Source organism: Episyrphus balteatus, chromosome 2 (assembly GCF_945859705.1).
Source record: "Episyrphus balteatus chromosome 2, idEpiBalt1.1, whole genome shotgun sequence".
NCBI lineage: Eukaryota > Metazoa > Arthropoda > Insecta > Diptera > Syrphidae > Episyrphus > Episyrphus balteatus.
In genome coordinates, this window is record NC_079135.1 from 40,183,211 (window position 1) to 40,207,589 (window position 24,379).

The window sequence follows — 24,379 nt, forward strand, 5'->3', positions numbered from 1 at the left end:
TGCCCAAAATCATGTTTTTTTTTCAATCCAAGAGAAAAATCTTTATAATCTTTTTGTAAACCAACAATCTTTTTCACTAGGTGAACTGTTATTTTTAAAAAGTTATTCAATACCTACATGAAGTATCTATATATGAAATTAACCTTAAATGAGTACAAATTATAAACTTATTTATGTTCTCAAGTTTTATTCCCACCATTTTTGTAATTTAAGTTATAACTAAAATGGCCACCTTTTGAAAAAAAGTGGGAAAATTACAAAAGCAAATAATTATTTTTTCCTGCAAAGGGCAATTTTTCCCGAAAAAAAAACTATAAACGTTTTGAAGTCAAGATTTAAGAATTCTGCATTAAAAAATGAGTTTGAAAATTTTCACTTTAAGAATTTTTGCAAAAAGTACCCTGTGTAGTTATACCTTTGATACTTTATTAATACTATTTTCTAAAATGAACTCGAAATAATTTGTTTTATTCCCCCTAGTGGGAATAAAACAACCTAGAGGTTGTTCATTTTCTTTCAAATTTTGTTTTTTTTTTATAAATCATGTTTTTTATCATGTTTTTTTAAATTTCGAAATGGCAGCACTGATTCAGCATTCGTTGAAAATGTATGCAAAAATAAGATATATTTAAAAAAATGTATATGTACATCTTATTGTTGTGTTCAATTCAAATTCGTAAGGGTTAACCGAAACCGAAACTACATATAAATCCATAGCTTGATTGAATTTTGCTTTTATATTTGAATTTGCGTCGCAAACAATCCAGAAATCTTTTGTGTATGCAAAACCCGTCTTTAATTGACAATAGAGGATGAAAAGAACTTGGTTTGTTTTGTGAGTGATTGTGAGTGGTTAAATGATGCTTTATGTATTGAAAATCTAATAATGCCAGCAGCTGCTATTATGGGTTAAAATAGTCGGTAGAAAATAAAACAAATAAAAACGTTGGAATGATTTTTAACTAAAATCTATTTTCATAATTAAATAAACATCGTTTTAAATGATTTTTTACACAGAACAACTTATATGCCATTTGATTTCTTGTATAAAAAGGGATTTATAGAAAAAAAATTGAAAATCGTTAAAGCCGTTTTTCAAATTAAAATAATTTTTTATACTATACAAATTTTCTAACACTTTTCAAAAAAAAAATTGTTATGGCATTTTTAAGAAAATATTATTCAACATATAAAAACGAAATTTCGATAAAAATGACTTTTTCAAAAAATTGATTTTTCAAAAAATATTTTTGAAGTATTTGCTAAAAAACAAAAAATGTGTGTTTTGAAAGTTTTTACATAACGATTACTTTAACGTTTCTGAATATGAAATCGGCTGTCCTTTACGAAAAATTTCCAAAATTGTGGCTTGAATTTTAATCAAAATCGTAAGATCGGTTTTGAAAAAAATAAACACTTAGTTCCATTTGCTCATACGGGTCATAAATTTGAATCATAGCTAGGTCGAACATAGCTCTTGTGTTTTACTTAGCTTATTCTAAGTTTCTAAAAAATATTTATGTTCAACCTCGTAATGATTGACTTTCATGCGATAAATTGCTGAAAGTTTCAAATTTAAATGTTAATTATTTTGATTGAATTTTTCAGCAATCTTAGCAAAAATGTTGGTAAATTTATCTTTAAATTTGTGGATAAACGTGAGAAAATGTTAAAAAGTGGTATTTCATTCCACTTCCACTTCGAATTGATTTGCATCGTGTTTGATTGATTCGTGTTTGTTTTTTTGTAAATGTATTTGTGCGTGTCAAAATTATTTGTGTGTATTAGAAAATAAAAGAAAAGTTTTGAGCACTGCCTCAAAAATGTGTGCGGTGAAGTTTTAAATTTGTAGAAAGTAAATTATTGTAAGTTTACTATTATTCATGTCCATTTTACATCCAATTCATAATTTTCCAAAGCTGCACCGAAAAAAAAATTTGATAATAACAGCTATCAAATTAACATTTTTCAGTGACAAAAGTCGTCCAACAATTAAAATATCAATTTTGATATTTTATCATATCATTTTGACATTTTTTTAATTTTAGGTAGATAGTAAAAATTTCACTTTCACAATAAAAATATCATTTTGATATTTTTTAAAGTTTAAGTGGATAGTGGAAATTTCACTTTGACAATTAAAATATCAGTGTTGATTAGATTTTACGTTTTAGTTTATTATAATGGAACCTATTTCTTTCTTTTTCTTTTTTATTATTTTTATTATTTTAAGCGTTTTCTTTCTTTTTTCAAAACATTACTGAAAGTGAATATTCTTTACAAAATAGTGGTGATATTATTTTTCTATTATAGGTGATATAATTGTTTTGATATTTTCTCCCAAACTATGTGAAGTAAAATCTTATTGCCGATCAAATTTTCTCAGTAGGGGAGAGTGGGGCTAAATGTAACAGGGGTAAGAATTAACAGCTAAAAAAAGCGATGTTCCTTTCAATATTAAGAAACGCGTAAAGGAGAAAAATGCTCAATTTTTGAATATCTACCGGCACATTTTCTTCAGATGAAGATTAGACGACAGGGTGAGAAGTTACACTAGTGGTGCCCAAAAAATGCATGTTTGTAACTTTTTTTTTTAATTTTATTTTTGGTCTACCTCTTTACCCGAAAAAGATAGAGTGCTAAGTGTTTTTTTGTTATATGCAACCGTGTTTTGGCTCAAATTGCGTGTATGTGTTATGTCTATATCAGTTTCGCTTTTTTTTTAAATTGATTTTATGTGCCAAATTTCATGCTGGGGCTAGTTGTAACATTTTTCCGGGGCAAGTTGTACCATGTAAAAACCTACCTATACTGAAAAACTGTTTACCTAATATAATTAACAACCCTGAATATGAATGCTTGTAATTGAATTTGTATTTATTTTGAAATTGGAAACACATTTTTGAACCACCATTTGAATTCATAAAGCTTATAAAACAATTTATGAATTCGAATAACTTTTATTTAAGACTACTGTCAAATTTTCTCTGGAAATCTTGGATTTGCTCCACTTTTTACAAATTTGCACCAAAATTTCATGACTAAGATTTGTTTTTATTGTTATTAATTAAAAACAAATAAATATAAACAAATAAAGGTATTTTTCTCTTATTTTTAGTTCTTGGTACAACCTACCCCGGTATGTGTTACACTTTGCCCCGTATGTGGGGTAAGTTGAAACAACACGATTTTTTTTTTGGAAGCTATATTTTTCAACATTACCGTTATGTTTTGCTAAATTTTTATGATGGATCTTGGAGCTAAAACATGGGTCTTTAATTTAAAAAAGGTCTGGTTGACCCACTTTCAAATTTGTAGGAGAACCATCGATTTTAGAAAAAAGTGTTACATTTGGCCCCACTCTCCCCTAAATCATACATTTTACTTCGAAAAAACACAAAGCGCCTTTAAATTAATAAACATTAACAATTTTTTATTTTATTTTTTTCAATAATTTGGAGTGAGAAATTGATATGAAAAAATGATAATAAAATATCAAAAAAAATTTCCAAAATGTGACATTTAAATATCATCCTGATAATAAAAATATTGTTTTAACATTTTAAATATTATTAAACACATTTTATAGAGCATTTTTGGCTGATATTTAAAAAATGTTAATTTGATATTTAAAAAATGTTAAATTGATATTGGTTTTTTTTTTCGGTGTGTTTTCTCTTTTTTTTTCTAAAAGAAAAAGTGCTTAAGTGGAACATAAACTCTTATGATCTACTATTTCTTCCCCCCAAGTTATGTTCAACTTAGAGGGATTTATGAAGCAGATTGAATTTCGTGCAAATCGTTATGTGTAACTTAGGACTTAATGTTCCACTTAAAGTTTTAAGTATCGTATCAGCAAATGGGCCTTAAAGTTTATTCAAAGTTCAAATATTACGAATTTTAGCTTTAATTGGGCGTTGTGAAAATTATTAAAGCATAACCTCAAAAACAGTCAAAATAACATTTGTTTGAATTTTATAATGGTGAAATTTCAAAAAAACAGAAGCCAATCGAATATTTTTTACTTCGGATTCGAGGTTTAGCATCCCTTAAACCACCTCCTATCCACTTTCTACAGCACTCATCTGTTTTGAATTTGCTTTTATGTGATTCCAATAAAATATTGCTGATCAAACAATGAAACTTTTGTAAACGTATAATTTTGAGAAAATTTCCTGTAAAATGTGAAACTGGTTCATGAGAATAAACCCCATGGGTTTCTTTTTATAAGATAAAAATATATTAATGGTAAATGCAAACAATCCAACAATAGGTACCATCCAGAAACAAAATAGCAATATTTCTGCCAAAATGTGTGACAGAGCGTAACAGCTCCAAAGATGAAAATCTCGATCTCACAATTACAATAACAATAAACTTTAAAAAAGAAAGTTTTTTGTTAAAAATTTAATTGTACACTAAATAATATTTTACAAAAGAGGCCCCTTAAAACCGAAGCCTTAATAACCCCCATATTACCATTTATCTGCTTTTAACCCCAACTGAAAACACACAAGCAACAATAAAATTTTATTTTATTTCAAAAATTAAACAAACAAACAATATTCTGGTAGGAGTAAATGGTCGGGTTGGCAGATGGCTCTATATGCGGGCTAATAGATATTATCCATTTAACCCAAAGCAGAATCATGCTGGTAAATTAAATTGTAAACACTCAGCCGCCAACAAAGTAGATTGAAGAAAATATTTTAAAATTAACAAAAAAAAAAAAAATAGAAATTGATTTGAAAACAAATTTCCAACATTTTGAATTGTGTTTGTTTATGTTAGTTCTTGTATAGAAAAGATTCAATTTCGATTTGTTTTTGTATAGAATTCGAATCATGATTGATGTTCTTCAATTTTATACTATAGAAGCTTTATAGAAATTTCTAATGATCAATTTAAATCAATAAACTAGTAGACTATTAAACGTAGACAGCTAATTATATTTTTGTATGTGTTTTGCTTCAAACTTTCAAAACTCCCAGTAAAACACTATCAGATTAATGAGAATTTACAAATCAAATTATCAAACCGTCATCCCCCTGTCAAAGGCTTGTAACTCAAAAAGTTGCCATGGCAAACTGGATGCACTTTTCAAAGGATACCCAGAAACACAAACCAACAAGGTTATATTCGGGTATGTCGTGTCGTCTGTCAAGAGGATTTAAAGGAGAAACTATCATCTGTTCCACACACGACCTCTGTGCCATCTGCATGTCACTTTATGTGTTTTTGAGTTTAAAGTTAAGGGATAGAATTTTTTTCTATGGAATTTATAACTTTGTTTGCTATGGAAGCAAATTCTAATATAATTTGAGTCCCAAATTTATTATTTTAATCTCACTAATGGGTGACAATTTATTTACCCAAAACTGAAACATAAAACCTCAAATAAACGTTATAACGCTTCTATTAGATGCTTTATGACTGAATTAGCAAACAAAATTGCAAACCTTAACAAAGTGATTTATGCGTGTCATGTCATTTATTTTTATTTTTTTTTATTGTTGGAAATTGGGTATATATATTGAATGGCAGAAAATCAATACCCTTCCACTCGAAGGCAATCATTCCTATCGAATTTCAAGCAGACCATGATGTTATTAACCAAATAAAATTATTAGCGCGTTAAGGGACTCGCATAATGTCCTGCTGGCTGTCCTGATGATGTGCAATTTGAATAATTGATGGAGCGTTCCATCGGCCAATATAACGTTACGTTTTGACACTTTGCAAACTAAACGAAATAATTGCCGAAACTCAAATACAAATCAACTAGTCGGTGTTTAGTTTTTTTTTTTTTTCTTTTTCATTTCGATTTTTATTTTCATTTGAATTGCGAAGCATATTAAAACGAAGAATTACGTATCTACTATAGACGATAAACACTGCTGTGAATCGTGTAGCGCGGTGGTGTATTTTACTTTTTCTATATGCAATTTATTGAACAATCTAAAGAAGGGTAAATTTTATAAATAAAAATAGAACTTGCAAAAGAAACAGAAAAAAAAAGTTGAAAAAAGAATTAAGCTGTGGGCGATCGACTTATTGAATTTGTTGATTGTAAATAGAAATTCTTTCTTATCCGACTCATCATCACATTAGTCTGGAAGATATATTTTTATGAAGATGAAACTATAAAGTTGCTTTAGGTATATCTATTCGTTGTAATTGGTTTGATTAACTTAACATTGAATATGAATAGTTTTTTCCCTTTTTGTATCGATTACTTGACAAATATGGTAAGGGAATTAAAATGTCTTCTGCGGGGGAGAAATGTTATTATTTATATAGACAACAAATAGGAAGAAATTGGTTATTATACAGTAAAAGGGTAATTGTGAATGCGCGTTTCTGGATATTCTTCCCATTTAAATATCTTTAAAGAATAACAGCCATATTTATAAAAGAATCTTAAAGGTTGTTTAACTTTAAACCACCTCTAAATAGCTCTTAAGTATAAAATGTGTATTTATAAAGAATTTACACATTTAAGCAACGTTGCTTAACGATTGCTTAACTTAAACGCCGTTCACCACGTTTAGAGCTTGCTGAGAGCCATTTTAAGAATGATTTGACCACATATGAATTATTACTAAGATCGTGAGCTCAGTATCATGTTATTAATTTATCTAGGGTATGGGGTGAAGACTTCATTTTGGTTTGAAATGAAATTATTCCCTAAAAGGAGCTTGAATTTTAAATTCAAATCAAAATATTAAAGAATGTTAAAAAAAATAAAATGGTTAGTACAAATGAAAAAAATCAATGCTGTCTGGCTTTGCTCTGTGCATTTTATTAAGGAATCCGACGAAAGCAAACTCATCGTCAGCGACCTAATCTTTTTTTTTTGCGCAGTTAAGGTTAAGAATTTTTGTTTACAAAAAAAAATACCCTCAAGTTGTCAAAAACCACGTGATGTTTCTAAAATGTAATAGTATTTTGTACTAGACTAGTCAATTCCCCTTAATTTTTTGACACAACTATCGTTTAGTTAATCATCTGTGGAAATTCGATTATAAATACAAATTTAAGCAACGTTGCTTAAAGGCGAATTAAATATTTAAGCAAGCTTAACTAAACAACCTTTGAGAACCAGTTTAAGCTAATCTAATAAATACCGCTGAAAATGTGTATTTATAAAGAATTTACACATTTAAGCAACGTTGCTTAACGATTGCTTAACTTAAACGCCGCCGTTCACCACGTTTAGAGCTTGCTTGCTTAGAGCCATTTTAAGAATGATTTGACCACATATGAATTATTACTAAGATCGTGAGCTCAGTATCATGCTATTAATTTATCTAGGGTTTTGATGTGAAGACGTCATTTTGTTTTGAAAAGAAATTATTCCCTAAAAGGAGCTTGAATTTTAAATTGAAATTAAAGAATTTATTGAAGAATATTAATTAAAAAAATTAAAATGGTTAGTAAAAATCAACTCCCTCTTCTGGCCTTGATCTGTCACATTTTATATAGGAACCCGACGAAAGCAAAATCATCGTCAACGACCTAATCAGTGTTTTTATTTGCAGTCAAATTTAAGAATATTTGTTTACAAAAACCACGTGATGTTTCTAAAATATAGTAGTATTTTGTACTAGATTAATTAATTTCCCCTCATTTTTTGACACAACTATCGTTTAGTTAATCATCTGTGGGAATTCGATTAGAAATACAAATTTAGGCAACGTTGCTTAAAGACGAATTAAATATTTAAGCAAGCTTAACTAAACAACCTTTGAGAGCCCATTTAAGCAAATCTAATAAATATGGCTGTAAGTTTATTATAAATGGAATCATTCGGAAGCATTTTTTCGTAACTATATGTCGAAAATTAATAAAAAACGGAAAAATAAAATAAATAATTTCTCTCTGTTATTTGACTCAGAGTTGATGGGAAATTTTTGGGTGTGATTGTGTGAATGAAAGCATAAAATGATTGGTATTTTTAGGAAGGATTTTTTATTTTCTGTATGAATGTTCAAATTTCTCAGATGTTAATGCAGGCATTTGGAAGTTAAAGTGCAATAACAATCCATTTTTTTTTTTTTAATAATTACACTGGTTTACAGACAAAATGGACACTCAAAATCACTATTTTTTTCTAACGTAGGTACTTTGAAATGATATGAGTTTTCAAATTTTGTTGTCGTTGTTTTTCCATGTATACATATACTTAGTATTCGGGATATATCTTGACCAACCTGAGAACAAGAATAGGCACCTGATAAGCAAGAAACAATAGAATAACTTTCCTTGCTCACTTCAGATGCCCATTTTAACATTTTTAAATATCAAATTAAATATCTTGTCAATTTAGCAAAAAATGCTGGAACAATGTGTTTTATGATAATAATAATAATATCAAAATAATATTTTTTGCATGAGGAATATACACTGCGCGTCACTTGAATAGAAACAACAATTTTTCTTTAGAAAATAGCGACTGGCGCTTTGGTGACGTAACTTAGTAGATTTTTGGTTTTGCATTTTAAAAGAGGAACTTTTAACAAACAATGTTGTAAAAACGAAAAACCCAAAACAGAAACCGTATGGCTACTAGTTGCGTTTCTTCGCATTACTTCACAAAAAACAGTGTTTTTTTTGCGTCACTTGAATAGAAACAAGCTCTTAAATTAGATAAAAATGATGAAAAATCATGGACAACACTAATTTTAGTAAAGCAATGTTAAACTTTGACATTATTTGCACATTATAACCAATTATGGGCTACGAGCTACCATTAGGCACCACAGAAAATGCATAAATAGGAGCTAACATTGAAAATGCACAACATTGTTTGTTAAAAGTTCCTCTTTTAAAATGCAAAACCAAAAATCTACTAAGTTACCTCACCAAAGCGCCAATCGCTTTTTTCTAAAGAAAAATTGTTGTTTCTATTCAAGTGACGCGCAGTGTATTTTAATATCAAATTTTTTTTTTTTTTTTTTTTGACTTTATAATATCATTTTATCATATCAATTTTTCATCTGTTTCTAAATCCAAATTATTGAAAACTCTCTGTACTCATCTAAAATGTATGATTTACTGAGAAAATTTGATCAGCAATAAGATATAACTTTACATAGTTTGGGAAGAAAATAACAAAACAATTACATCACGTATAATTACGCTGACCATCCGTCCCGGTTTACCCGGGACTGTCACGTATTTCTACAGCTTGTTACAGGTTTTTATTTTAGAAACCCGGGACGTATTATAAGTGTCCCGTATTTTTTAATTTGTCCCGTGTTTGTCCCGTATTTGCACATTCTCTGATTTTTTTGTATTCAAAATTTAAAAAAAATAAGAAAAAATTGTACGGAAAACAAGAACAAGAAAACAATGGTGGAAAATTAAATTTTTTTTCTAATTTTTCGGATCAAAGCATTAAGCCTAGTATGCTGCTGAAGCAAAACGAACATTTTTCCAAGTAAAAAACTCTGTTGGAGCAAGAAAATTTACCTGGACAGCTAAATGTGAGTGACAAACGACAGAAAACTCCAAATATTCTAGCACTGGTAAGAATTTCGTTGGTTAAGCTGCGTAATTTGCAACGAAAAGCAAAATTTTCGTTTACGATTTCGTTGTGCTGGTTTTATATGAAAATTTTCGTTTCGCCTCTAGACTACATAGGCTTTAGTTTTTAAAATTTTTCGTCAATTTTTTAATTCCAGCTGTATTTGTCAGGTTGAAAAGCTATGCCAGGAAAAGTTTTTTTCGAATAATGGACAACATATGGAAGAGTAAAGAACCCAGCTACATAAATTTAATTTAATTTTTTTTTCAAAACGATCCAACAAACTTTTTATCCGTCCCGGGTTTCGCTTCTAGAAATATGGTCACCGTACGTATAATAGAGAAAATAATATCATAAAAAATATTCACTTTCAGTTTCATTTTAAAGAAAAAAGAAATAAATTAATAAAAAAGAAAAAGAAAGAAATGTTATCATAGTAAACTGAAACGTAAAATTTAGTCAATATTGGTATTTAACCCTCTACTGCATACGAAGCCAAATATGGTTTTGTCTGTTTGTATGCACTTTTCTCTTCTCTGTCACAAAAAAATGGTAAAGATTAAATACAATCCTCTTCTTTAAGTTTCTGAGAACCCATAGAGATAGTTTTTTCGTGTGTCCGACACAAAATAAATGTGTATTTTATGATCACAGGTGAGTCGATCAGTCGTGTGCATTGAAATCGAAAATGTAGAATATATCCATACTTTAAGTGTTAATTATTGCGTTTGTTTGGAAAGTAAAGTGGAATTAAAAATTTATTTTTGATCGATTGTCTAATTGTGTATGCTATGAACCAATTTTTGTTGAAAAAAAATTATTGGCCTGGTCTTGGGAGGGCAAAAAGTACGGAAGCCATATTTGGCTTCGTATGCATTAAGGGGTTGTAAATCTACACAATTTGTTAAATTTTTTTGTTGGAAAATTTTGTTTCTTTACATTGTTATTTTGCTTGGAAGTTATGTTTTGCTTCAGAAATGGAGCCCCTTCGCCTTTAGAGACATTTTTCTCATGTTAACCATATTTCCAGCGGCGTAACCTTTAAAATTTTAGGGGGAGGGGGGCTCACCAATAATATTTTTCAATAATTTTATTACTTTATAGTTTTTGTAAGATCTGGGAGTGGGTGAAAATGTTGGAGCAAGACTAACTTCGACAGTGGAAAGAATGTGAACCAGAAGAAATGTTTAAAACGGACGAAAACAAATTGCTTTTCTCGGTTCCATGTCTTAAAATGAGCCAAATTTGAATTAATTCGTAACCTTTTGTAATACAATGTATTTTTTTTACTTTATTTTGTTTTTAAATGATAAATATTTATCTTTTGATGTTTTTAATTGTATTTTTTACATAATCTGAATAAATAAAATTTGTAAGATTTCTTACCCCTTAATGCATACGAAGCCAAATTTGGCTTATAAACAAATTTTTTAAACAAATTAATTTAAACAAATTTTTTTAATGAAAACCGTTTTGAAATAACCCAAAGAACCCATGTAAAGCATTTTTTAATTTTTTCGTCCGCTAATATTAATTCATGCAGTAGAGGGTTAAATTGTCAAAGTGAAATTTTCATTTCAAACCTAGAATTGAAAAATGTCATAATGAGATGATAGTCATATCAAAATAAAATCTCTCTAATCATGCTAGTTTTAAATTTTGTATGTGTGGTTTGATTACTGATTGTGAATTTTAATTCAATTTTAAAATTTAAGTGTGAATTAAGATTCATAAAAGTCCACTTAATATAAACAAAAAATAATGAAAATTATTCTTTGCCTACGTTTTTTTCTTCTTTATTAACACCGGCCAGACGACACGGGCAATATTAATTTTAGGTTCACGAATTTATTCAAATTCCCCTAAAATGTTAAAATTCACAGTGTATTCGCACTAATTTTAATAAGAGTCGGTATTCATCGCACAACTGCATCTAATTGATGTGCCCAACAGTTGTGCCTGAGCGAAACGCATATTGGACTACATGTCACTTAAATTTTAAAATTGAATAAAATTTCACAAAGTCGACTAAATATAAACAAAAAATAATGAAAATTATTCTTTGTTTACGTTTTTTCTTCTTTATTATGCAGTTTTAATGTATTCTTTTGTTATTGAAATGTAAAAAACCTGTAATTTGTCTTAAAAAAAATCACCAGAAGCCAAAAAACTAAGTTAAATCAGAAATTTGGCAGATATGTATGTGTCAAGTTATTTTATTTTTGCTCACTTATGACATACAAATTATTTCAAGTAAGTACCTTCATGCTGATTTTTGGTGAATTATTTTTCAAACATCGATTTTCATGGTTTTGACTTTTAAACGTCCATATCTCGAGTTGCAAATTTTTTTTTTTAATATTTTGTTTAAGGTCATTTGACTTGTTACAAGAAATCCCAATTGACAGAAGTCACAATAAAGAGAAAAGATTTCCAGGTGTCGTAAAAATTAATATTTTTTATGTTTTATTCTGGGAAATTGTTTGTGTCTAATTAAAGAAAACTTCATCAGAATTAGTAGCAAACAATTTTAACGAAGTTTTCTCTTATTAATGTTCGTTTTAATGGGTTGGGGTCGAAATTCTGTGTGTGCAAAAATTTGGATTTCAAAATTCTGTACTTCAAAATTCTGTAAATTCAAAATTCTGTATTTTAAAATTCTGTCAATTCAAAATTCTGTAGAGTCAGTTGGGGTAAGTGCGCGCACTGTTCACTTTACGGCGAAATTGTGAAGATAATGTTGTTAGATTTGATAAACCTATACTTTGGGAACAAGAAAACACAGAAAAAAAGTTTTTTAGTTTAAATATTTCATATGATTAAAAACAAAAACCAAATGAAGTCGAAGTTCGCACTCTTGCCTCAAAGTTAGGGTAAGATCGCGCACAATCTTGGGTATAAGCGCGCACATAATTTTAATAGGAATCTTGACAATTTACGGCAACTAAATGTCTAAAAATTTAATGTTATACTTAGTTAAACAAAACTTTATTTCAAAACTTTCAAGTTTTCACTAAAATGAATGAAAATGTTAATGAAAAAACAAATTAAGTTCAATTACAAAAACTTAAACTCTATTTATAAAACAAAATAAACAATAAAATATTTCGAATTAAATTAGAAGATTACGGCCTTTCTTTTTTGGAATTCATGAATAACAGCCTTCGTTTTTCAAAATTCAAGTTTCAAATATTTCTGTCCTGTTGAAAAAAGTTTAATATGGGGAGAAGTGCGCGTTCTTACCAAATTTATAATAAAATACAACAAAATCTAACAAATTTTTGACTTTAATCAAATATAAATATACACAATTCCAAAATATGTACTACTCTCGGTATATAATGCTCCCCCTCCGACGCTACACACTTTTCACGCACAACTTTTTTTTTTTGTTTTGAGCCGGGTTTTTTCAACCCGCTTTTAAAATAAAATGGAGCTGAGCACACAATCGCGAAGGACATCACTTATTGACGTCTTACTAAGCGCTGATTTCCTCATTTTTCGTTTTATTTTTTTTTTTGGACACAACTCGAGAAATAAGCACTGCGCGCTCTTACCCACTGAGCGATCTTACCCCAAATGACTCTATTCTAAAATTCTGTAAATACAAAATTCTGGATTTCCAAATTCTGTATTCCAAAATTCTGTAAATGATAAAAGAAAATTATGTTCATGCAGAATTTTTTATTCAAATACAGAATTTTGGTCATACAGAATTTTGGAATACAAAATAACGACCCGTTTTCTCCTTTTTAATTTATGACTTTATGTGATTTCTGTCAACAATTTCTTACTCATTTACGTTTCTGCAACTTTCACTACCTTCACTTACCACGTAGCAATCTTATGGTTTTGCTTACGTTCTTTCTCATTTGTTTCCGTGAATAAGGAAGTTTAAAACAACACTTAAAGTCCAGGAAAAATAGAAGTTTGAGTCAAAAAACCAATTGCATTTTACTTTCAAGAAATGCTTTCATTCAAAGCCATTAAAAAAAATTGAATGCATTTATTAAAAAACAAAACGATATTTTTTAAATATTTTTAAAATTCTGTTTCAAAAAAAAAAAAAATATACATTAAACGAAGATTAGAGCAGCTATGTACTTTCATCCTTCAAAAGAATTAGGTCTGAAATATAAAACCAATGTTATACTTTTGAACGTATTAATTTATTTTAAAATTATTTAGTCAAAAATTCATAACTTTAACAGATTTTCTGCAATGAAATGAACTCCACCATGGTGGTAATTTATAAACCCTGTCCATTTTAGCCGTCTGAGCCAATAAGTGACGGAAAATATATCAAGTTTTCAACATTGCTTTCTGTTATAGGAACAAATGCTTAGAAATCTTTTCTAAGAATTGATGATTAATGGTCAAGGTAATCATAATAAATGAATGAACATCTGTGCTGTGATTTTTCCAGGAGATTTTGATTAAAACACTTTGTTTTTTTTTTTAAAAACAGCTGAAGAATTATATTATTAACTTAAATTCACATTATTTATTGAAATATTTATTTAGAAATGGTATGTGCCAATTTTTAATTAAAGAATTTCAACTGAACCAATTAAGCAAAATTTCTGCTAGTCAATTTAAAAATAGAATCTTTCATTCGTGGAGGCGATATCTTGAAATAAACACACACCTCCCCAAAAAAAAAATTTGCATTAACCTCTTATTTAATACTAATGCTTTGAATTTAAATTTGCGAGTTATTTGTAACAGTGTGTGTGTCTAATTCTATTAATTTAATTAATTAGAGTTAATTTTTGTAGGTTAGTGTAATCTATGCATGAAATGTTTAGATTTTTGTACCTTTCTTTGTTAATTTTTTCAAATAAATTCTCGTTAGAGTATTTAAAAGTACCTGCTTATACATTTCAATAGCTGCTAATTGTTTTGAAAAACAAAAAATTAAATCAATTTTGTATTTTAGTAATTTACTTTTTATTCTTTGTATTTTTTTGAATTTTTTCCTAGTAGCATAATTTAGTTCTTCATTCAGGAAGGAGAAACTAAAGAAAGATATACTGAAACAGAATAATTGAGAGGGTTTTGATAGTCAAACGTGTATTAATCAACGTAAGTACACAAAGTATCTCGAACATAATTAAATTTGTTGCAACAAAATTCGATAAATATATATTTAAAGGTTTTTTGTTGAAAGACTTTGAACCACTTTTTTGGACTTCTCTTTCATCTAAATATTGTTTTTGATTAAAAAAAAAACTCAATTTTAATTTAAAAGGAATCAATAACAGCTTTGAAAGTAATTTAAAATGCATGAATTGTAAATAAAAAAAAAAAAAAAATTAAATTCTTGAGAAAACTTTTAAAAATTTTAGATAAATAAAAAAAAAAGCTTAATAAAAACTTTGAGGAAATAATTTTGGTCCCTAATCGAGAAATTCGTGGAATTACGTTTTCCTTTTCACTTAAATCTTTCGCTCTTAGTTCCAGAATAATTTTCAGAAATGATCTGATTGAAAAACTTCTATTAAGAATTTAACTCTCCGATGTAAAACTTTTTTGTTTTTCTTCTATAAAATGAAATTGGTTTCGTGTTAAAAAAAATCAATTAAAACTAATATTAATAATTTGGAACAGTAGTTTTTTGAACCACTGTTCGTTTAACAATTCAATCTATATTCATCAAGTTTGTACCAAAAGAATTCATCGTATGTCATTTTATTATAAATAGATATAACAAAGAAAAACTATTGAAATGTAAAATAGAAATTTTTCTGGCAATTGAAATTTCAATGATTTTTGAAAGTGACTAAACGTTTTGTTACTTTGGATCAAATTTCACTTTTCAATTCAACATTCAAAAAAATAAAAATATAAAAAAAACTCGACATCGAAAAATGTCCATGATGTTTTCAATTTGTATTGATTTTTGATTTAAAAACTTTCAATGTTGAAAGCTTAGCTAGTCTATTGATGTTGTCACAAATTTCTAGGAACACTTTGTGTATATAAATACTAAGTTTTTACTCTTCAACAGTTTTGGAGTAGGGTATGGCTTTATCGGAATTCATTTTGCAAACATAATGGTCTGGCTTATATCGACAACTAAAACTAAAAGTTACTTCATGCCTTCATAACATTTCTAAATAATATCTTTTCCATTGTTTGTCGGTTATACAAGTAGGTTTGTATAGTGTTTGGGATTTATTTTTATTTGGGGTAATAGTTGAGATGTCTTTGAATTCTTAGGTTTCTATTTTGATACATATGTTATCTTCGAAAACTTATAAACTATTTAAAAAAAAAAAAAAAAAACAAAAAAAGAAAAGAAAACAATTTAAACATCAATCAAATTCTCTTTTATAAGTACCTAAATCCTAAATGCAAATTGCAATTGAAATAACTTTGAAAATGTTCATGGTAAAGAACTCGTTTAGTAAACCAAGTGCAGCAGTATAGAATATCGATCTGCAGTGGCTATCAGTTTTTGTGTTTTTTTTTTTTAAATGTGTGTTTTTTGAAACAACTTTAATGTTAAAAAAGAATTTTTAGAATTTTTTTTTATTGTTGGTCCAGTTTTTTTTTCAAATATTTTTTGTATATTCACAAGAAATAGTATTCCATTTTAACGTAATAATTTTTCCAAATGAAAATTCTCTAATCTGCTTTGAAAAAATTGATTTAAAAAATTAAAAATGGATTTTTTAACCCAAAATTAATATTTTTGCGTCCATTTGTATATGAAGCTGCGGCCTAAACGGGTGGACAGATTTTCTTGAAATTTCGTACAGATTGTTTTTTTTTTTTTAATATCTCACCAAGTATAACTCCGATACAAATGTTTCGATTTATTGCGTTGTTCTCAAAAACTGCTACAAATATTACGATTAAATTTTGTGTGAGTAATGGTCTTAGCTATTCTAACAAAACTGCATTTTTAGTTTTTCTCAAAAAATTCGGCGTTGCGAAAAATAACATTTTGGTTATTTACGTACATAATATGTACATATTTCGTTGAAGGCTGAACCGATTTAATTTAAACCTTACAGATGAATATTTCCTACTATTTTAAAATATTTTGTGTATTAAAATTTTCAAAAAAAAATTTTTTTTTTTAATTTAACATAATTTTTTTTCTGATATCTAACCTAATCGATTATTTCCAAGGGTCAGCTAATATGGATTTCTGTACTTTGAACTTTAAGAGTAAGTACGTGCGATCAAGTCGTGCATTTTATTTTAATCCAAACCGTTTTTGAGAAGTTTTGGTCATTAGGTACCGTTAATTTTGATCTTAAGAAAAATTTCATTTTCCCCTCTAGGGAACCTCCAAAACCCATAAGTACCTATTTTGAAGCAAATCGCTTTAGTGATTTGGCCCATAGCTCGACAGACAGACGATATGTTAGAAAATCGGACCCAAAAAGTCAAACTCTGCAAACTCGTTAGAAAAAACAACTTAAAATCAACGAAAACCACGTTGATTCAACTATTTTTCGGAATGATTTTGCGTTGAAGACGAAAATTTTAAAATCAAAGTAGAACATCGTTAGTTTAAAGTGGTTTACCGTTATAAAACATCTTTAAATCAAAGTTGTTTCAACTTAAAAAAAAAAGCATCAATTTATTAAAAAAAATAGAAAACATGGGCAGCCGCTGCGGATCGAACCTACAACTCTTGGGTAACTAGGCGAATGCTTTACCAAAGTGCTAGCTCACTGTTGAATAATAGAGTGATAAAATGCAACAAAAGCTGAAGTCCGACAAAAATAAAAAAATTTCTTACGTTGTTTTAATTTTATTTTGAAGAAGTTTCATGTTAATTTTTTTCAACATTAAATCAACGTTGAAAATTTTACATTTTACGTTGCGTTTTTCCCCTCTGTGTACGTGCTTTCGTTTTTGAGTATGATAATAACTAGACAAAATATTTAGCCTTAAATCTTGTTAATTCGATGATACCTATACAATAATTTTTGTGATATGAAACACTTAATTTTTTTAATCCAAAACGCATTTATGGACTTAGAATTAGCTCAGGATTCCAACGTTTGGTCCGTGGCGTTGGCTGTTGGCCCTTTAAATTCGATTTTTTTATAATATTGCATTCGATACTCGAGTTCAAAATCCTGAGCAGTTATTGATTTTGCATTTGGCATCATCAAAAATTCAGGAAAAAAACCACATTCGGTATTTTAGACACAGTTTTTTTTCGATACAGAATCGATAAGGATATCGATATCTTCTATACCTATACACATACACATATGCCTTCACCATATACATATCATTCATACATACATTTTTCATAGCCAAAAAAATAGTTTCTAGTTTTTTCAGGTTGTTTGCTTTCATGTTCGTATACCTAACTTTATTTGTTCCATTAAAACTCTAAAATCCATGTATTTTCAGCAGAATTTGGGTGGGTGGTACCTATAGCAAAAAATAACTCACAGGACTTTTTTTTTTTTTGTTTTTTATGTTTGCATGTTTTTTCGGAATACCTATGTATAGTATACTAGAGAAGTATTATTTTATTCTGTTTGTTGGTCGTTAGTTTGTTTGGAGAATTGAAAAATGGTAATTAAAATTTTAAATTGAAAAAGGTCTAAAATGTTTAAGCTTAAAATTCCTTTGGGTTAGCCACATTCACCGCATATTATGAGTTTTCAGAATTAAAATGATGGATGTTGCGATATCTCAACAACAAAAAAAAACATGAAACTGCTTAAAAAAGAGGAGACAAGTTTCTGCTATGAACAGATTTGGTACACACAAACCACTGAGATATAAAAGGGTAACAAGTTTTAAGATTTAAAGTTTAAAATCCTTTATTTATTTATAGTTGATTGAATTGTTTAGACATTTTTCTTTAAACTATTTATATTTTCAAATTTTCGTAAGGTTAAGCTTCATGTATGCAAATAAACTTTAAACTTATAGTTTTTTTTTGGTGTTTGAGTGGGAGGTGTCGGACGTAGAAAACAAATTAAGCAACCAAATTTTCAATGGGTTTAAAACATTATAATCCTACTCAGTGGTTAAACGTAGCCAATGCACTTAAACTTTTTTTACGGTCACATTCGAACTAAAGCAACAAGTAGAAAACCAAGCAGTTTGGCAGCTTTTAAAATCTGCAATCCAGTTAGAATGGAAGTGCAGTGGGAAGCCACCTACGTCACATCAAATGCACAAAATATAATATCACGTTGTGAGCTGTTAATTTTGTTTCTGACAGGTGGTAAAATGAGGAGCGCAAAATAAAACTAATTATGAACAGGACTGCGTTATGAAATGAAAATAAACCATTTAATAGTGCCAATGAACACACAAAAATTAGCATTCTGCATTAACCTGCTTAAATTAAATTAGGATGGCGATAATGACTACCAGATTAAAAGGTTGATTGAATTCCATTAAAAACAATACAAGAAGCTATTCCTATTGCATATACAAGAAAGTATAACAAAAAAAAAAAATATGGAAAAGAATTTGAAAATCGTAAGAGCCGTTTTAAAAACAATACTTTTGATATTTTTTGTGTATATAAATATTTTGCAAAAAAAAATTGGAATGCCTTTAAAAACGAAATATTGATCGACATATAGAAAAAAAATTTCAAAAATATTTAATGATCTGTTTTCAAAAAATTGAATTTTCAAAAAGAAGTAGTTATTGATTTTCTAAGGCTCCGCGAAATTAGACCCCAGGAAATAAGATCCCAAAAAAAAAAAAAAAATGAAATAAGGCCTCAAATTGGGGTATTTTTTTATAATTAAACTATGCCCCAATAAAACAAGGCCACATCGAAATGAAAAAACGCCCCAAAAATAGATGAAATAAAGCCCTAACTTGTTTTGATCTTTTTTAGAAAAATGAAGTAAAACCCCAATTTTTCATTTTCATAATTTATTTATTTTATGTGATGAAATATCACCCCAAACCAACAGAACCATCTTTATGGACGGAACTTTTAAAATTTTTCCTCAAGGATGTTTCAAACAGTTGTTGCGTTTTTTTTTTCATCTATTCTTTTACTTATTAATGCTTTTTTCTAAATGATCCCTGATGGTTTAATACACAATGTGTACATTAAAAAACATTAGTTTGCAGAACAATGCTTTCATTGAAAAGCATTAGTAAGTAAGAAGAGAATCTGAAAAAATCCCAACAGGGAGTCCACAATATGCGGTACTTTGCCAAGTCTGGGTCCTTGATAAGCGGGATTTCACATAAGTTTTTTTGAAAGACAATTTAGTTTAGCATTTTGTTGTAAATTATGAAAAATAAAATAAGGCCCCAAAGGAGATGGCACATTTTTGGGCCCAGTGTGTTCACTTACGAAATGGGTATCAAATGAAAGGTGACGGTAAGCACATTACGTGGGTAAAATATTTTCAAATTCGTTAGTGGGGTTTTGGAGATATTTGAGTTTGAAGTTTCGGATTTCAAAATCAAGATTTCAGCTATTTTTGCGATCAATTAATCGTAGAATGCGTAGAAAGGACTTTTTAGATTGGAAATTAGTTAATCTTTCTTTTTCTAGTACATCATTTTTCTCTAGGAGTTATACTTTCAGAGTAACAGAACCGCAAAGTATCTCATTCTCAATAATTCCGCACTTAACTCTAAGGGTTGTTTAAAATATTTAAAATATCAAAAAACACACAATTTTCGGTAGTGTAACTCTGAAATTATAACTCCTAGAGAAAAATTATGTACTAGAAAAAGAAAGATTAACTAATTTCCAATCTAAAAAGTCCTCTCTAGTTTTCTGTCCGACCAGTCGTTCTCGAGATATTGAGACAAATGCGTTTTTCAAAATGGCGGTCGCCCCACAAGACCAAACAATACGCAATCTGAGATTTGTACTTGGGATAAACCCCTCTTCAATACTGCATTCAAACTTAGCTCACGTCATAGCTTTTTCCAGATTTTTCCTCATTGACTGAACTATAGTTTCTATTCTTATTATTTAATAGGCATATTTCAGCGCGTTTTTGTGTATTTTGCTTATTATAAGGTTTTTGTATGTTTTATAGAACTATTTTATATATAGAATTAAAGGTAACACATTAAGCTATCGAAAAATTACAAAAAAAAGTGCATGTCACCACTGAATATTTTGATATTTCGATGTGCCAAATGCCTCGCTTAAAAAAATTACCTTTTGAGAAGTAAATACCTGATATGTATTATTTTTTTTAACAAAGAAAAAAACTTTTGATACAGATTTATAGACAAGAGAAATACCTTTTATTTGATACTAATATTATTTCTGTACACCCATTATTACGCATTCTACGATTAATTGTTCGAAAAATTAGCTGAAATCTTGATTGTGAAATCCGAAACTTCAAACTCAAATATCTCCAAAACCCCACTAACGAATTTGAAAATATTTTACCCACGTAATGTGCTTACCGTCACCTTTCATTTGATACCAATTTCGTTAGTGAACACACTGGGCCCAAGCTCCATAGAAAAATGTGCCATCTCATTTGTTTTTAAAATAAAATAAAATTAAGCCCCAAAATTAATGTTGGGGTCTTATTTCATGGGGCCTTATCTCATAATGAAATTATGCCCCAAAAACAAAATGAAACAAGGCCCAAAAAAATTAAATAACACCAATTGAAAAATTTCGTTGTTTTTGTTTTGTGTGTATTTTTACTTGCGATATAGGTACTATAGGGCAAGTTTAGGATTCGTAAAAAGAATCGAACTCGAGATAACAATTTTACATGACATTACGATGATGGAGAATGCCAAAAAAGTGGGTCCGGCAATTCTGTCTGTCTGTCTGTCTGTCTGTCTGTCTGTCTGTCTGTCTGTCTGTCTGTCTGTCTGTCTGTCTGTAAGAACCTCGAGCTACAGCCTAAACTACTGAAGCGATTTTCTTCAAACTTGGTAGTTAACAGTTTTGGGTGATTCCCTAGAGGAGAAATTGAATTTTTTTTTTTAGGACCAAAACTAACGGTACCTGTCATATAATGGAAACAGAAAAGTTGATTTATTTCAAAAACGGCTCTAACGATTTTGATTAAAATTTTTATGCTTACTGTTATTGATAAGAACCGCCTTTTATAATACAAAAAATATTTTTTGTACCGTTATTAACGGTACCTGCCATAGAACGGTTTTTTGGATTTATGAATTTCTCATAAACGACAAAACAGATTTCGACCAAATTTTTAATACAGAAACGTTTAAACAATCATTATTTAAAAAAAATTTTAATTTTTCAAAAAACACATTTTTGGATTTTTAAAAAATATTTCAAAATTTTTTTTTGAAAAATCAATTTTTTGGAAACGGGTTGGTGAAAAATTTTGAAATTTCGTTTTTATGTGTAAATTAATTATTTATTCAAAATTGCATAACAATTTTTTTTTTGACAAATGTTAGGAAATTTTAATATATAAAAAATTAATTTTTTAAAAAACGGCTCTAACGATTTTCGAAATTTTTTTTCTAAAAATTCCTTTTTATACTAGAAATAAAATGGCATACTTAGTTTTTTGTAAAAGAGCATTTAAAACGGTATTTAATTATTTATAAAAATAGATTTTATTTTTTTGCACCACTAACGAAATTCAGTGAAAATATCAAATTTTAATTTTTCCCTTATTTTGTTCAATTGAAAACTTTAATATTAGAGTAACTTTTACCATAAGAGCAAGTACGTGCAACCCCAGTCGTGCAATTTATTTATTTTGGGGCCTTATTTCATTTTTTTTTTTTTGGGCCTTATTTCCTGGGGCTTAATTTCGCGCATCCATTTTCAAAAACCATAAAAGACTTTTTAAATTTGTTGTGTTTGATTCTAACATTAAAGTTACTTTTTTGTACATTTTTTTTTTTTAAATCACTTATGTACGTCTTTTACGAGAAAGTAAGACATCAAGAAAAGTATTGAAGTTAAATAAAACATTTCAAACAGTTTTCAAAACAAAATTTGGTATGCTATTCTTTAGAAACTAATTTAAGACACATAAAAACAAAATTTCAAACTAAATTATCCATCCGCTTTCAAAAATTAATTTTTCAAAAATAAATTGACATGTTTTAAAAAAAAATCCAACACTGAGTGTTTTGAAATTTGTAATACTAAATACTACGGCTTCCTAGACGCTTTTGTATAAATTGGTTAAGTTGGTTAAATCATTTAGGAGAAAGTCAGAAATCAATTAAAACGGTTCTATGTAAGGAACCGATAATAATGATCAAAAAAATATTTTATTTTATTTCAAAAATTGGACCTTGTTAGTTAAAGTCCATAGTTTTTCTTATAAAAATAGTTAGAGTCGTTTTAAAGAAAATCTAGTTTTTCCATTTTGGTCATATGTCAGATAGCGTTCATTTTAGTCCTTTAAAATTTCAAATTCCTCTCAAGATATGTTTAAGTCAAATCGCTCAAATCGATTGCGATATTAAGAAAACCAAATCAATAACACTTGTGTGATACTCGGACGCAGGTTCAAAATTCAAAAACTATGACTTTTGTAAAACTTTCTTAATATTCAATGTAATAAGAATTGTGACATATGAACTGACACCAGGAAACTGTGGATTTCTGATCCTCTCCATGTCAAACTCAAAAGTGCAAGTAATTTGTGAACTCAAAGTCGGAAAGTTCCAAATTCCTACAATAAGTAAAACTGCTTCTAGATGTTTTACCCACCAAGTTTCAAATTTATGATAAATGTGTGCGTGGGGCAAAGTCTTACCTACAACAATACATGCCTTCACAAAAATATTCCTAAAGCATCCCATGTCGCTAACATTTTTTTGTTGCCCGTAGCATTTCATCACGTTTTTATTTGCTTAGTATCTTCCTGTCTTCTTTTGCCTTGTCCACCAGGATGCAACTTTCAGTGTAATTGAAAAAGGTATATATAAATATTTTACTTTTTCTTTCTTATTTAAATGCACAATTTATAATGTCAAATGTTGAACCCTTGGCTTGGAAATATCATAACTGCTCACTCACAAAGACATTGAATAAATATCCAAACACATTTTGCCTAGAAGCCATTAAACTTTGAAGTGAAAACAATAAAAAGACATTAAAACTTTTCTTTTTTTCCCCCATCTTTTTGTTTTTATTCATTTCTAGACTAATAAACCTAATTGTGTCTTCTTTTTGTTTTTATTTAGTTTCAGAATACTTTCGAAACAGTGGCACTGGCATGATCTCAAGGAGACGAGCTACTTCACAAAACTGTTGGACTGAAATACATGAATTGGAAAACATTATTCATTTTAAATAAAAATAAATGAATAATTATACTCGTAATTGAATAATTTACCTAGCAAAAATAATACTCAGACAAGTCATAAGTTATTATTTGAAACAAAAAAGTTAAATTGTTTCAAAATTACACACCACAACAAACCTATTTTATTGTTTTCTGTTTATATAAAATTAAGAAAAAAATGTAAAATGAATATTTGATGTATTATTATTTTTTTTTTTAAAGAAATCTAGTTTATTGCACTTTTATAAAAAAAAAAAAATTATATGTAAAATTGTATATTGTAAATTAATTGTTGTATTTTTGTAAATGTTAAAGTTAAAAACAAAAAATAAATAAATAAATTTAAGAATTATATTATTTATATAAAATCTTATACACTATACTGAATTTACATCTTTAAGAATTCAAATTAATGTTTATTGTTAAATAAAATCAAAATACGATTCTTATAAGAAAGTACAAGTTTTTTAGTTTTTATTTATTGTACATAAGAATTAAGAAAGAAGTTGGTATTTAAAACGGAATGACATTTTGTCATTAACTTCTTAAGCAACCATCAACCATGGAACTTAAAGTTTACAAAACAAATTGTTCTTTTACTTATATTTGACCAAGG

The 24,379-nt window shown here is 28.4% G+C and overlaps 1 protein-coding gene across 3 annotated transcripts in view; it reads left to right on the top strand.

The window, feature by feature from the left end:
- Positions 1–23,953, top strand: part of LOC129908897 (neuropeptides capa receptor) — an 82,463-nt gene extending 58,510 nt beyond the window's left edge. Inside the window, exons 7-8 of one of the 3 annotated variants that reach the window (XR_008771361.1) lie at positions 14,513–14,614; positions 23,663–23,773. Coding sequence is in view for 1 of the 3 variants with exons in the window: in XM_055985716.1 (XP_055841691.1) it covers positions 23,663–23,775 (113 nt within the window). In the remaining 2 variants the exon portion in view is untranslated. Of the gene's footprint in view, positions 1–14,512; positions 14,615–23,662 lie in introns of all 3 variants that reach the window. The other 2 variants (XR_008771362.1, XM_055985716.1) reach the window with 2 other exon arrangements.
- Positions 23,954–24,379: the final 426 nt, after the last annotated feature.